This window comes from Carettochelys insculpta, chromosome 3 (assembly GCF_033958435.1).
Source record: "Carettochelys insculpta isolate YL-2023 chromosome 3, ASM3395843v1, whole genome shotgun sequence".
In the NCBI taxonomy this organism is placed as follows: Eukaryota; Metazoa; Chordata; order Testudines; family Carettochelyidae; genus Carettochelys; species Carettochelys insculpta.
Window position 1 is genome coordinate 95,880,607 of NC_134139.1, and position 15,293 is coordinate 95,895,899.

At 42.1% G+C, this 15,293-nt stretch overlaps 1 protein-coding gene across 1 annotated transcript in view; it reads right to left on the bottom strand.

Moving 5' to 3' along the window:
* Positions 1–521: 521 nt before the first annotated feature.
* The window catches only part of UST (uronyl 2-sulfotransferase), a 250,940-nt gene continuing 236,168 nt past the window's right edge, over positions 522–15,293 (bottom strand). The window contains exon 8 of the mRNA XM_074990414.1: positions 522–5,253. Within this exon, the coding sequence (XP_074846515.1) occupies positions 4,970–5,253 (284 nt within the window). The 3' untranslated portion in view covers positions 522–4,969. The remainder of the gene's footprint in view (positions 5,254–15,293) is intronic.

A 15,293-nucleotide genomic window follows, 5' to 3' on the forward strand; every position in this document is an offset into this window, starting at 1 on the left:
TCTTCCCCAAGTGTTGCAGGTTACTTAAGTGTAATTTCCACCAAACAGTTTTCCAGTGGGATATGCACCACTGAACTGGTTTGTGTCTGAACAAGGGCTCTAACTTCCAAACACTGACAAGTGAGCAATGTCTGCCACAGAGAGCAGCCCCATCCCTTCATCCATTTAATTGCAGTAAGCACTGGGGCTAGTAGTGGTGTGTAAGATTAGGTCCTGTGACTGAAATTCCTTATAAGGGCTACGTCTTCCCCATTTTGTACATGGTATCAAGTACACTGATGACAATTTACAAATAACAATGCTGAGTACTAATTTTGCTTACACAAACAGGATGCTGAATTATTTTCAGTGGACATCTGCATACCTATTCCTTTAGATATAGAGAAAGTGCTACGGTATTATACTGCAATGATCCTAAACGTTCCAGCTTACAGTAAAGATACTGCAGTGCTGGGCTATTAATATGGAATGCCGCAGGCTTTTTAAGTTAAGGGAAAAAACCCACAAGGCACTATTCAGCCTTAGTCGTGAATGCCAACACTTTATTTTGTATAGGATTTAATTTTTTTTTTAAATTACATTTTGGTAGACAATAGACTTTTTTTGTGTGTATGTGTATACGTCTTTGTACAAAATACCAACCAATCTAGTTTTTACTGTCACCTAGTGTTGCTTTCCCTTAAAAACTAATTTTACTGTAATAAATACTGATGGGAATCAGACTTCAATGGTTTTTAGCCACTGGAACTTGGAGATTTATTTACCAATGGTTGCATTTTATCATTCTGTTTAATGTTTTTATGGCACTGATCATCAAACTATACAATAAAACCAAAGCAATTCATCACAAAGACTGGGGACAAAGAACTTAAAACAAATTGAAATATTTCACATGTGCCATTCATTTTATAGGAGTTCAGTTATCTTGAGCTACTCTTCACCATGCATTTTGGATGTTCTGATGCAGCCATGCACATGGAAGAGAAACAAACAGTAACAAACACATCATTCACCACTATTGCTTGACAATTAAAACTAAAAATTATTTTTTCCAGAATGTTGAACTATATCAATTTTTGTTCGTTTGTTTTTAGATTTAGTATGAAAATACTGCCACTGGTGATTCTTTTATATTATAAAATGGCTTTCAACTGTGAACACAACTTGAGCTTTTTAATCCTGGGTATCACATATAATCTTACCTAAGTCTGTAATTGCTAGTAAAATGCAGTGTATGGGTCTAAGCTCTTTCCATTTGTACATAAAAATGTTTCAATTTCACAGCAATAAAGCACACCAGCAATGCATTTTGGGATATTTACTGCACTTCTCAGGAGGCTAATTTACTGCACTTCTCACATGGCTAAAGTAACTGAGTCTTTGGCCTTGTACCTCAGGGCAATTTAAGGTGTAGAATAACTATTCTCAAACAACCTGTCAGATTCTCATATTTGCAGTATGGCCTTTTAGATGATAAATTACACCGTATAAAATAAAGCTCTACAGGGTGAGATTCCAGGTGATGTGCCATTCATTGGTATTATGTTTAGACAAGGAAAACCAAACGCATTATGGTGACATGGAACCAAAGATGACATGGCGATAATGAGTAGAACAGCACAAGCTTACAAGCATCACTGGAGTTGGACAAAAAAAAAAGCCCAATTACCCGCCTCATGCCCCCAACCCTCCACAAGTTTTTAAAAATATTTCACAATCTTAGGGAGTGCACTAAACAAGTTAAAGACTATTTCATGCCAAACATAATCGCTTTCATTTAAAGCTAAGCTAACACAGATAAGTTCTCTTATTTTCTTTGATGCCAAGTCTCTACACACCCACCAACTTACAAGTACATATACGGCACTTACTACAAAACCGTTATGAGCTAAAGGTTTTTTTTCCTGAAAAAAGAAATCCACCAGACCAAAATAAAATAATTTAAATCAACTTTTTCCTGAGAAACTTAGAATTTGAAATGTGCTGGAAAATTATAATAAATAAGTTGAAGATTAATCAGCTTAAAATGTACTTTTTAAACATTAAAGTAAAATATAAAACATTTCATGACAGAAAAAGGGACTGCTGGGCCAGGAACTGTAGATGTTTATGTGCCAAACACATTATGAAGTTATCATTCAGGGAGAAGAAGTCAGGTCAATTGCTAGGAAAAACACAACAATATTAAAACCCAGAGAATCAATCATGTAACAGTGGTTGTGTTTAGGTTATAAAGTAATCATGGCTGAAGGTATCATTAAAGACAATAGCAGATTTAAATGTCTACAGTAAGCATAAGTGAATTTGCACTAAAGATGAATAAGTTAAGTGACTGATTATTCTGCTATGAAATTTGAGAAGGGACTCAGAAGAATTTGTTTTAAAAAGGATGACAATACTGCCTTTCCAAAATATAACAACTGCACAGTGTGTAAACTAATCATCATTCTTTCAATTTAATTTCATAGAAACCACTTAAAATATACAATGCAGCAGAATCATATTTTATTGACTATGTTAATTGTTATTTGTGCCACTTCCACCTTCCTTTAATGCCTTCCTTCACGATAGTGCATTGGTACCACACAACTGAGATGTAAAGAGTGAGAATAAAATGTGTTCCATAGTATTTTCTGGAAATTATCATGTCTCAACATGATTACGCTTCTTTACTCAGTTCTCTGTAGACAGGTATAAAAAAGACTAGTTAGACAATCAAGGTGGTCCATGGTCTATTTTGGCTCCCTGCAGGCTAATGTAAAAGGAAGCCCCTGGAAAGCACTTCCTAGCTTGGGCCTGTACATGTACCTCAATCACAAAATAACTTTTGCTTTTTACTTCAAAGTGAAGGTCCATTTTTGCAGACTATAAACAAATAGTGAAACTTCCCTGAAACAATCATTACAGAGACCTGGCAAAATTGCCTAAAATAGGGATTTCCAACCTCTGACCCATGGAATTCCAGAAGTTTGCAGAATGTGTCTAAGATTTCCAAAGGGGCCTGCAACTCCATTTTAAAAATTTTAGGGGCCTGCAAATGAAAAAGGATTGTAAACCACTGGCTTAGAAGTCGTCTAACAAGGCTTAGATTGTGACAATAGGCCCAGCCCCATGCAATGCGTAGTGCATGTGTTGTACCATCAGAGAAGCAATGCAGACACACCCCTCACAGTCACAATTCCTCCTGCACAGCTTCCTTGGTCTACGGGCTAGTAGTTTACTCCTGCTCATGCTGAACTGACTCAGCTACGCTGATCAGCACAGTGTGCATGGGAAGCCAAGACCCTACCCAGGGCTCCCTCACTTGGTTCCAAGGAGGGAGCAAAGAGGTAAGTAGCTCTGCTTACTCCTATGTGGATGGACCCAAGATTGGAGCAAAGTAGATACTTACTAGAGTCTATGGACATGTTGTTCAACTTCAATTCTAGCCCTACATGTCACAAAACTGCACCAGAAATCCTATGGATACGTTAATTGGAACTGTCCCCATTTCATCATCCAACCCCATTCACTCCACTTTTTAGTGTATCCTGATAACCGTACTTAAACTTTGTTTTCCGTACAATATGTCATTGAATGTGTTTTGGTTTTGATGCTACTTTAACATTTCTTCTGTTTTATCATTATGAAGTATGTAAGATGCCACTCATTCCTGTCAATGTCTCATTATAGATATAAAAAAAGATTCCTCAGATTTAAACCATGCTTACTTCAAATTTGGTGTTCTCGCCGGTATTCCACCTTAGTCAGTGTCTTTTTTGTAAAAAAAGATGTGTGGGTACTCAGCTGGCTTCCCATGCCCTCCCCCCAGCCAATTCCATGCCTGGGACTGCCAAAGTGCCAGTACTCAGTACCAGCAAATACTGGGGGCAGCGGGGCCAGGAGCACTGACTTTAATTCTGTCAACTATTTGCATGAAACATGAAGACTCACATAACTGAAGTCACAGAATTGCTGTACAAGATAAAAGAAAGAGCCCTAAATTATTTTAAGTGTCTTGCATGAAAAACATTCTATGTATAATTTTGGGTCTGTGCCCTGTAAGAATGATAATATACAGTTGTCTTCTTGAAAATAAAAACTTGCACCACACCTCTTCCTCCAAGGCTTAAGAGCAGCTTTTTCAACTGCACACATGAAAATCTCCAATCTACATAATATTGTCCCCTCGGCTTTCCACCTACTGATTTATCTCCATCATTCAAATTCACAGATAATGACAAAGCAGGTCTTTGCCCACAAATGCTTATGCTCCAAAATATCTGTTAGTCTATAAGGTGCCACAGGACTTCATGTTGTTTTCCACTTTGACTCTGTGAACCCATGTAGTTAACTGGGCTCTTTAATCTGTTTTATTTCTTCTGATATAATGTGCTTGTAGACTGTGCTCTTCTACCTGGAAGCACCCCAGGGGAGACGGTCTACTCCGTTTTGAGTCCAATTCAGTTTGAACCTTATGTGCTGTAACAATGACTCTGATCAAATAATTTATATTTGCTTGCTATTCGGATTTGTTACTGTGCTCCACTAGCATCCCTCCCAGCCTATAAATGGGGTCAGAAGTTCAATGCCACAGGAATGGGCATGGTATTAAAACATACTGGTGAGAGAGATTTTATGAAAGTCACTTTGTAAATTAGGCTTAACATAATATATGTTGTTTTGGAAAAGGGTGCACATGTACAGCAGCATTTTATTGTGCAAAAGTTATTTTGTGATGAGATGACAGATGGTTTCATCTTAAAAAATGTCCTGTAAATGATCCTATGGAGCCAGGGAAAATATAATAAAATTAAAGTATAACCCGCAAAACCGGGTGTCTCTCAATCGCCCAACTTATGGGGAACTTTTTTTTTCCTTTTAAATGCTGCTGTGCATTAAATCTGTCCCTTAGGCAATATTTTTTTTAACCAAAAAAAAAAATATTGAGAAAGCTGATAGGTCGCCAGAGGAGGGCTCGGTGTTTGCATCACCTTTTATAGATATCCTCTAACCACTTTTCATCGTCTTGCTCCTCATCATCTATCGGTTCTTCAGTTTCTAGGGGAGAAGGAATAAAGAATTCTGATTTGGGAGGTGGTTCACTGCTATGTGACTTAAGTCCGAACTTGCGCTTTAGGAGGTGGAACTGCTCTTTGACATAGTAATAGAACTCATATTCATATCTCATGCGCTGGTAGAGGATTTGTATGGCTTCTGGAGAAGGGACGGTCTTTCTCACTGTCACAGTAAGATTTCCAAGTTTCCTATGTTCTGTAAAAGAAAAAATATTGGGATATGATGAATAAAACAAAACAAAAGAAAAATTACATTTTTCTCTAGAACGACAGCACTATCCCACTGTGTTATTGATGAAAGACATTTATCCGTCCTTTGTTGTGTTGCAATTTGTAATAATGAAGTTTTAGAAAAAGGACAAAACACAGTGGACCAGACTTTTAAAATTATACATACACATTTGCACATGTACATTTGAACACGGCTACTCTAGGCATGGAATTGTCCAATGATGCTTGCACTAATCTTGTATTATAGACAACATGTGTCAAGCTAGGCTTCTAATTGGCCATACTTACATGACTAAACTACAGGTTGAACCTCTCTTATTTGGCACCCTTGGGACCTGACCTTGCTGGATGACAAGAGAGAGGTCAATATTTCTTAGCACATTACCAAACACTTCCACTACTTATTGGGCTATTAGAAGACATTTAGGAATTAATTACAGCTAACTAACAGCACAGAACACTGAGAGCCAGGACGGGTGGCCGTAAACAAACTTTATGGGATCACGGAAAACTTGGCCACACGCATGATAAGTGGTTGTCTGGCAAACTAAAATCATGCTGGATTACAGATGGTGCCAGACAAGAGCATTTCGAGTTACAGAGGTTCAAGCTTTAGTATCATACAAATGAACGAGCATAAATTAAGTACATAGAAATACATAATCATGCCTAGCTTGGGAAAATTTTCAAATATATAGAAGATTAAACAGCCAACATTTATGAGAGTTCAATGGAATCATTGCTTCCAAAGTAATTTTTAATCTACTTTCTTCGTTATCGCTAAACTTTAGCTATGTGGGGAAATGCTCCCCAAAACAAATAGGCCTAGTAATTAAGAACATACCAAATACTTTATACTTTCTTCTTTTTCTAATCTTGACAGATAGTTGGGGTGCGGGAGGTTGGTAATGTGATATTGTGCCACTAATCTGCCTATTACCTGTCTGAACCCATCATATTAGCACTCATCCACAGTTATCACCTAATGATTGTTCACTTGTCTTTGTGAATTACACTAGTGCTCTGGAATTCAACCAGTTCTGAAATGAACTAGCCACATTATTCTGAAAGTATATTTATTGTTCAAGCCAACTAGCTACACTCAACAGGCCAAATAGCCACATGTGGCTAGTATGTTGGACACCACAAGCTAGTGCTTACTGGAAAGCCTTAGCAGACATGTCAAGGATTGGATGTGCATGGGGACTTCTCACCCCTTGGTGGTCCCTCCATGGTTAAAGCACTTCTGCTGGACTGTCTGGTGAATCCTGCCATTTCCTGTGTCTACAGGATTTCAGTCTTCCTTTGTAGCTATCTGATACCTTTCATAAGTGATAAGTTCACATCACACAGCAGAACACCTAATAAAACCAATCACTTAACAAAAGTATATAGCTGTCTTTTCTCTCTCAAGAGCTGGCTTTCTTTTAATGTCAAATTAAAACATACACAAGAGCTAGCCCCGGCCTGAACAAGGACAGGTTGACTTTTGTGGTTTTCCAGTTTTCCACTAGATGGACACACAAGACCAACAGACAACAATGAGCATCGCAACGCTTTCTTCCTGTTTTGCATACAGAAGACACAGCAAGTCAATGCTCAGAAGAGGGAAATGGTCAGAGTGCCAAAAATACTGAAGATCCAAAGCCACTTGCTATGAAGTACTAAACTTCTAATTGTGCAACCTCCCTAATGTCCTGATCTTTCTCTAGCAAAGTGGAGATGGAAATGTAAAATGGTGAGGAATTCACCTCTATAAAGAATCATATTTCCTGACAGTTTTCTCAATGCATAGTGTGCAATATTCACTATTTATAGCATCAGAAAGGGAAACAATGGTACATTACGTGGGACATGTAGGTCTGGATCTAAAATGAAGGCTATATGTTATTAAAAAGTTTTAGCATTGCCTTGAAAGGTCAAAGCAGGAGAACTAAGAAAAGGGGGTTCATGAATTTTGGTCCTATCATTGACTTCTTCATCTCAAAATATTAACTAACACTGACATAAAATAAACAAAACAGCAAGACAAGATAGCTGTTCCACCTGACTTTTTCTCCTTGCTCTGAAGATAGTGCTACAAGATATTGGTGACAGAGATTCGGACTGAAGGAGAACCTTAGTAACAACAAGTACAAAGGAGGTACTGTATACCCTCTGCCACTTAGCAAGTTTACTTGAAATGAAGAGAAACGTCTGTTTATACATTCCTTTACACAACATGCATCACCATGGTCTCTCAGAATCTTCAGGGCAATTTATCAGAGCCTAATATCTTCAGATTGACCTGAAAGTATTAGGTGTGTCTAGTCACAAATCAAACAACCCAGCACAAAGACAAATCTTAGAATTTTATTCTTTTCTGCGTTTGTCTTCTTTGTCATCAAATGTATCTGTGCTATAGCAGATCTGCACTGTACCAGAATGGTAAAAGGGCTATAGGAATATTTTGTCCTTGCTGCTAAGAAAAACTGTTGAAGAGAAACCATGGGATCTTTCTCTCTCACGCCCACACCAGAATACGACCATTTTAAAAACACCTGAACTAATTTCTATCTGTTCAGTTCTTTATGCTACTTTGTTCCCTCACCCTTTATTACTAAATTTTGCATGAAAACAGGTTCTTTGATGTTGGATAATTACTGTGTTTCTGCTGCTCCTTTCTTCGTTGATGGGATTATCCTCTGTTTGTGCCTCCCAATGGCCTGTACAAAATTCAAATATTCCTCACAACTTTAGTGACTATTACAGAGGAAGCAGCCTTGATATTGCTGTTGGAGTATTCACTTTACTGTACTTGCCGCTTACCACGAGAAAGTTGGACAGACCCAAGAGGACACAGCAGTGGAGTACCAAAAAGAGAGATCTTATGGCAGGAACAAAGTGGTCAACATGCAGTATCTTGAGTTTTAGAATAGGATTCTGCTATATTTATTGGCACTGGAAGGAGGCTAGTTAAATTGCTCACTGTGAAAAGATTTATTGGTAGCTGCCACTTCGTCAGCAAAGAAGTAACAAAACACAACACACCTGCATGTTGAGGCAATACTACCATGGACAGCTCAACACTATGGCTTAATACAACTAAAATGTCTCTTTTGGTCGATAGAGTATTCCATCCCAAAGGAGCCATGGAAGTCTGTCAAACTTGAAATGCATATGCTTAAATGCTTCATGGGATGGGGGCACAGTTTTAAGAATTATTTATATATGTGTTTACAGGACAGCTCAACAGCTGCAAAGGCGGTGCTGCGAAGAGGAACAGTGAAATAACTCTGTATACTGCAACAGCTATATATTTATTCATCCAACAGGAATGATTTACAATGATTTCTAGGGCACACAGTATTTTTAACCAGATATAAAAGCCACAAGATATTTATTTTGGGAAAAGTACGTCTGCACAGATGATCAGTAACAGTGTTCCTTACATAAAGATGTGCACAAAACAAAAGAGAATAAGTAAAACAGTGCCTGTAAAAATGCAGCTGACTACAGTAGACTCCCAATTTATGCAGAGGTTGCGTTCTTGGCAACCTCTGCATAAGCTGAATTCTCATGTAACTCAGGAGCTATGCTCCAGGAAGCCAGTCTCCTGGGAGCGTGGGGAGCTTGGAGCCAGGCTCGCAGCTCTCTGCTGCTCCCAATAGGTGGCTTCCTGTCTCCTGGGAGCAGCAGGGAGCTGAGCTCCAGCTTCTGCTGCTCCCAGGAGACAGGAAACTCACCAGAACTGGTGTTGGTCAGTTTTCTGGTTCTTGCAAGCAGAGGAGAGCTGGGAAACTGACCAGCACTAGTGCTGTTTAATTTCCTGGCTCCCACAGTGAGGTGAGGAGCCAGGAACCAGGCAGTATCCTGGCTCCCAGCCCCCCTCTGCTGGCAGGATCCTGGCAACTGACCAACACAGAGCCTGGATCCTGGCTCCCCACCACTCTGGGAGCCAGGCACAGCTTCTCCCTCGCTTTCCCCAACTGGGGGAGTGGGGCAGGCAGACAGCTGCAGAGTGACTTTGAGTTGCGCTTAACTTGCTTTAGCTCAAGTAAAGAGCAACTCGAAATCACACATTTTGGGGGTTACTGTAAATGTGTACAACACAGCTATTTGAGTCCAAGTCTTGGATAACACATTTTATAGCTGCAACTCAGGTTCGATTACTCAAAAGCAGAAAGACACTTGAGGTCAAAGCTGTGTTTATTTCAGTCATACTCTAGCTAGATTGCAAATGCGCAGGGCAAGGACCTTGTCCTCATATTTGACTGCACAGTGTCTCGCACTTAGTTGATTCAATTACTCACCGACTGCTCATTTCCAATCCCATGAGAGCAGAGGAAGCATAATTTGGTGGGAGAGGAGGAGCTGGTGAGATGAAGAAAGGGAGGTCTGTGTCCTCACCGCAAGCTCTCTTGTGCGACCATTTGCCTTGGAGCTTCTCCAACACAGGACAACACAGATTAAAGGGAGATGGAGGGATGCAGGGGCAATGGACAAGAACTGGAAACAACTACTCTTTGTGCATGGTCTCTCTCTCTCTCTTTAGGGCCCCACTGGGAAATCCCTGCTTCTAGCAGAACTGGCTCCCCCATGTGACTGTTACCTCTGTAATGAGAGGGGCTTGTGTGTCGTCAAAAGAGCTGGGCTGATGCTGTGGAGGAGAGACATAAAGGATTCTTAGCAGTGTCATGCCGTCCTTTGCTTACCACACAGATCCTTGAGTTACACCTTGCCTCCCCCCTCCTTCCACTCTGAGAGCGGCTGCAAACCCATACCAACCCCCCAACCTGTCCTTGAGATGAGGAGAAGGAGACATCATGAGATTTTTCTTGCAGAGTCTCCAGATGTGATTTTCCTCTCCAGTGAGTTCTTCTGCAGGAGAACTACAAGCCTACTGTGGTTACTCTGGATTGTACAGGAGCATTTGTATTTCCTGGTTTTTGTCTGTACAGGAGAATTTTGTATTTCCTGGCTGATGTTAATCCAAAGTAACAAACAGCCTGTAAAAGTACAAAGGTACATACGCTGTTTGGGGAAAAAGTGCAGGCCAGGACTATGGTCAAAATGGGTCTGCCTGGCTGGCTTGCATCTAAACATTTCATTATTCCAACTGACCTTCACCTTGTTTTGCACTTAAATTTTTGTTAGACTAGTTTATAATCTTCAGTTCTCTTAAAAGGCCTTTTAACATAAATAAGAAGAAAGCACAGAACTGCTTTTTCAAGTCATCCTTACCACCATCCCCACCCTGTCCCTTAAAGCCATTAAACAAGCATAATAGACAAATTATGCAGATCTGGCTGCATGCCAAAGTAAACAATCTGGAAATGCTATGTAAACCCAGCTGCTCCTCCAGAGCACAGGGTACCCCCGCCCCTTTTATGACCTTTGAGACAATTCACCAGAGCAACAAACGACACCATTTACTTTCTATGTTTTTTTTAAAATGGTGTTTGTTTTGGCACTCCTTTAATTTACTAAAAAGAATATACAGTACAGTGACCAAAACCTCATGTAACAGTCACAACCGGCCTTGCATTAACAAAACCACGATAGAATTAAACTGGGATGAAAACATGGATAAAAAAATTAAATGTCTAGTTCTCATGTAAATCCCAATGTCTGTGTGTGTTAGCGAACAATACAACTCAAGTTTAAGATGCAGGTACATAGCCAGTATTTACTACTTTCAGACACAAAGATAATACATGCATATAAACAGCCAACAGGAGCAGCTATCAGTGGCTTTGCCTGGGAAAGAAGCATCCAAGAGGCGCTCAGGTGAGCGTGTCCTTTGGGGGTCTGCTGTATGAGCTGGTGGGTTGAATACCTGCCTGTGTGACTGAGCAGTTGTTTTGCAAAGAGGAGCAGTTGGAAAGTGCGTTTGATAAGGTCTTCCTTTCCTGTTTCAAGAAGAGCACTTGATAAATTTGCAAAGTGTGAATTGGGAGTGCTTTGTGCCAGGTGGGCCTTCAGATGGAGGCAAGGCTTTGAGCCAAGCCTAGCCAGCTAGCCAGCAGTCTCATAAGAAGGCAGCGGGCAGTGAACAGGAGCAGCTAACAGGGAGTTTGTCTGGGAGTTCACCTTGGGGGTGAGCCCCAGACCAGTTGTCCCTGTTGCATAGATTTGTTTCTCTCGTGCCCTTCAAAGTGGCACTACAAATATCTAGGGGAACTCTCTGAAAGAAAGGGGAATAATGGATGCTGGCATGGCTACTGAGAAGTCTGCTGTTGTGACCTGCCTGGCATGTGCCGTGTTTGTCTTTCTCCTGGACGACAGGAAGAGTTTTGTATGTCCCATGTGCAAGCTGGTTGCCATTTTGGAAGAGAAGGTTAGAGGACTTGAGGCGCGAATGTCAACCCTCAGGTCCATCAGAAAAGGTAAAGACTTTCTGGCTAGAAGTCACCATTTAGTACCACAGGAACAGCAGGCTGACCAAAATAAGAAAGTGAACTGGAAGCATGTTACCTCCAGGAGAAGAAAACCAATTCACGTTTCTCCAACTCCAGTGAAGATAAGCAACCGCTTTCAGCGTCTCTGCATAGGTGACACGATGGGCATAGCTGGGGCAGATACCTTACAGGGAATGGATCAGAAGAAGACCTGATGGATTGTAAGGCATGGGATGTGCAGTCTGAGGGATGGAGGTTCTATGACCACCACCCCTAAGAGAAAAAGACAGGTGGTGGTGGACGGGGACTCCCTACTAAGGAGGACAGAGTCATCCATCTGCCACCCAGACCTAGAATCCCGGCAAGTTTGCTGCTTACCAGAAGCTAGAATATGGGATGTTTCAGAATCTCTTCCAAAAATCATCAAACCCATAGACTATTACCCTTTCCTATTTCTCCATGTAGGAATTAATGATATGGCCAAGAGTGACCTTGGCGAGATCACTGCAGATTACATAACGCTAGGAAGAAAAACCAAGGAATATGGAGCACAAGTGGTGTTCTCATCCATCCTCCCTGTTGAAGGAAGGGGTCCCAGGTAGGGATCATTGAATCGCTGAGGTAAATGCGTGGTTGTCTAGGTGGTGTAGTAGAGAAGGATCTGGTTTCTTTGACCATGGGATTCTGTTTCAAAAACAAGGATTGCTAGGAAGAGATGGGATCCACCTGACGAAGAGAGGAAAGAGCATCTTTGTGGGCAGGCTTGCAAACCTAGTGAGGAGGGCTTTAAACTAGTTTCATTAGGGGATGGTGACACAAGCCCTGACGTAAGTGGGAAAGGAGTAGGGGACAACAAAGATTCTTGGGTGAAGAGGAGAAAGTGGGCCAATCAGCCACTTCTCTACAGTTCTTGGACCTGGGAAACAAAAAGGAGGAAACAGAGGCCCTGGCACAGTCTAAGTAGTATGAAGTGGTTGGAATAACAGAGACTTGCTGGGATGATTCACATAACTGGAACACGGTCATGGAAGGGTATAAACTGTTAAGGAAGGACAGGCGGGGGAGAAAAGGAGGAGGAGTTGAGCTGTATGTGAGGGAGCATTATGATTGCTCAGAGCTCCAGTATAAGGAGGGAGAAAAGCCAGTTGAGTGTCTTTAGGTTAAGCTTAGAGGCAGAAGCAATAGGTGATGTTGTAGCTGGTGTCTGCTATAGACCACCAGGTCAGGACGATGAGGTGGGTGAGGATTTCTTCAGACAGCTAAGAAGCTTCCAAATCACAGGCCCTGGTTCTCATGGGAGACTTTAATTATTCAGACATTTGTTGGGAGACCAATACAGCAGCACATGGACAATCCACGAAGTTTTTGGAGAATGCTGGGAATAGCTTCCTGGTACTAGTGCTGATGGAACTGACCAGAAGCTGTGCACAGATTGACCTGCTGCTCACAAACAGGAAAGAACTAGTCGGAAAAATAGAAGTGGGTGGCAACCTGGGCTGCAGTGATCATGAGATGGTAGATTTCAGGATCCTTACAAAAGGAAGAAAGGTGAGCAGTAATGTACAGACCCTTGATTTCGGAAGAGCAGACTTTTGACACCCTGAGAGAACTGATGTGCAGAATCCCTTGGGAAATGAAGATGAAGGGGAAGAGAGTTCAGGAGAACTGGTACTATTTTAAAGAAGTCTTGATGAAGGCACAGAAACAAACAATCCCTCTGCATAGTAAGAAACGCAAATGTGGTAGCCAACCAGCTTAACAGGGAAATCCTGGGTCAGCTTAAACTCAGACAGGATGCGTACAAGAAGTAGAACTTTGGACATATGACTGAGGAGGAATATAAATATACAGCTGGAAAATGCTGGGTGGTAATCAGGACAGCAAAGGCACAATTTGGATTGCAGCTGGCAAGGGATGAAAAGGGTAACAAGAAGGGTTTCTACAGGCATGTGAACAATAAGCGGGTTATCAGGGAAGGTGGGGGCCATTACTGAGTGAGAGAGGTAACCTAGCGACAGATGATGTAAGAAAAGCTGAAGTACTCAATGCTTTTTTTTTTTTTTTTGCCTCAGTCTTCATGGACAAGGACAGCTCCCACACTATGGTGCTAGACAATGCAGTATGGGAAGGTGGAGGGCAGCCCTCTGTGGGAAAGGAACAAGTTAAGAGCTTTTTAGAAAAAACAGACGTACACAAATCCATGGGTCTGGATTTAATGCACCCAACGGTACTGAGGGAATTGACAGACGTTATTGCTGAGCCTTTGGCTGTTATCTCTGAAGACTCTTGGAGATGGGGAGAGATTCCGGATGTTTGGAAAAAGGAAAATGTAGTGCCTATCTTAAAAAAAACAAAAAAAAAACCTCCAAAGGACTGCGCTGGGGAATGAGTCTGGTGCCAAGTGGAGGCTTTTGGGATGTGCCAGTGCTGGAAGGATTGGTGCTAGTCCAGGGACACAAGGGGGTGTTCTATGCATCGAGGCACTCAGTGTTGGTTCCCGTCTCTGAGGCCAGAGAGCAAATTCCATAAGGAGCTGCTTCAGGAGAGAGTCCCACTCCTTTTGGTGTGTGGTTTGAAGGCCTTGCAGATTTTGCACTTGTCTTTCTCCAGGAACTGGAGACTTGCGTCATGGGGATTGCTTGTAGGCATAGATTTGAGGCAAGACCTGCAAGGTTTGAAACCCTGGGACTTCATCCCACCCTAGGTTCCAGAGGGGACACAAGTAGAGAGGAGAAACCCCTTCACCACTACTCTTACATTAACTAACTGCTAACTACAACTATTCACGAACAAACTCAGAAAACACTAGGGACATGTGACACTTTCCAAGCAAGAGAGATGCCGTTATAGCAGCCATCACTGGCAGTAAGAAGGAACTGAGGGTGGTCAGGTCATCAGAGTCACATGTGTCTACACGTGCCCCAAACTTCGAAATGGCCATGCAAATGGCCATTTCGAAGTTTACTAATGAAGCGCTGAAATGCATATTCAGCGCTTCATTAGCATATTCCCATGGGAATAAGGGGACTTCGAAGTAGGCTGCGTCCTTTCGAAAAGGAGCCCCGTCTGGACGCGCCGCACGGCGGCAAGGAGCGTCAATTTCGAAGCGCGGCTGCCGCCCGCATGCTAATGAAGCGCTGAATATGCATTTCAGCGCTTCATTAGTAAACTTCGAAATGGCCATTTGCATGGCCATTTCGAAGTTTGGGGCACGTGTAGACACAGCCACAGTGTGCCGCACCAGCACCACTCCTGGAGGTTCCCACAGTGAACCCGAAAGGTAGCAGCTAGGGACAATTTTCCCAGCAGCCATGTCATACTTGCCCTCCTGATTGGAACTGATACAAGGAAGCACTCGAAGAAGATACAGTAAAATTCCTTTAATCTGGCTCTGATGGTCTGGCATCCCCCAGAATACGTGTACCTTGAAATTTGCATAAGTTGGGAGGCTTGGGGCCATGAGAAGGGAGCGGGGCGTTAGCCTGGGGTGTGTGAGGGCTGCAGGGAGGCCGGAGGGTGGAGTTGAGCCGTGGTGTGTGGGAGGTTGGAACTGGGAAGCACAGGGTTGGAGCCAGGGTGTGCAGGGTGGTGAAGCTGAAGACGTGCAGGGGTGCAGAAGCTGCAG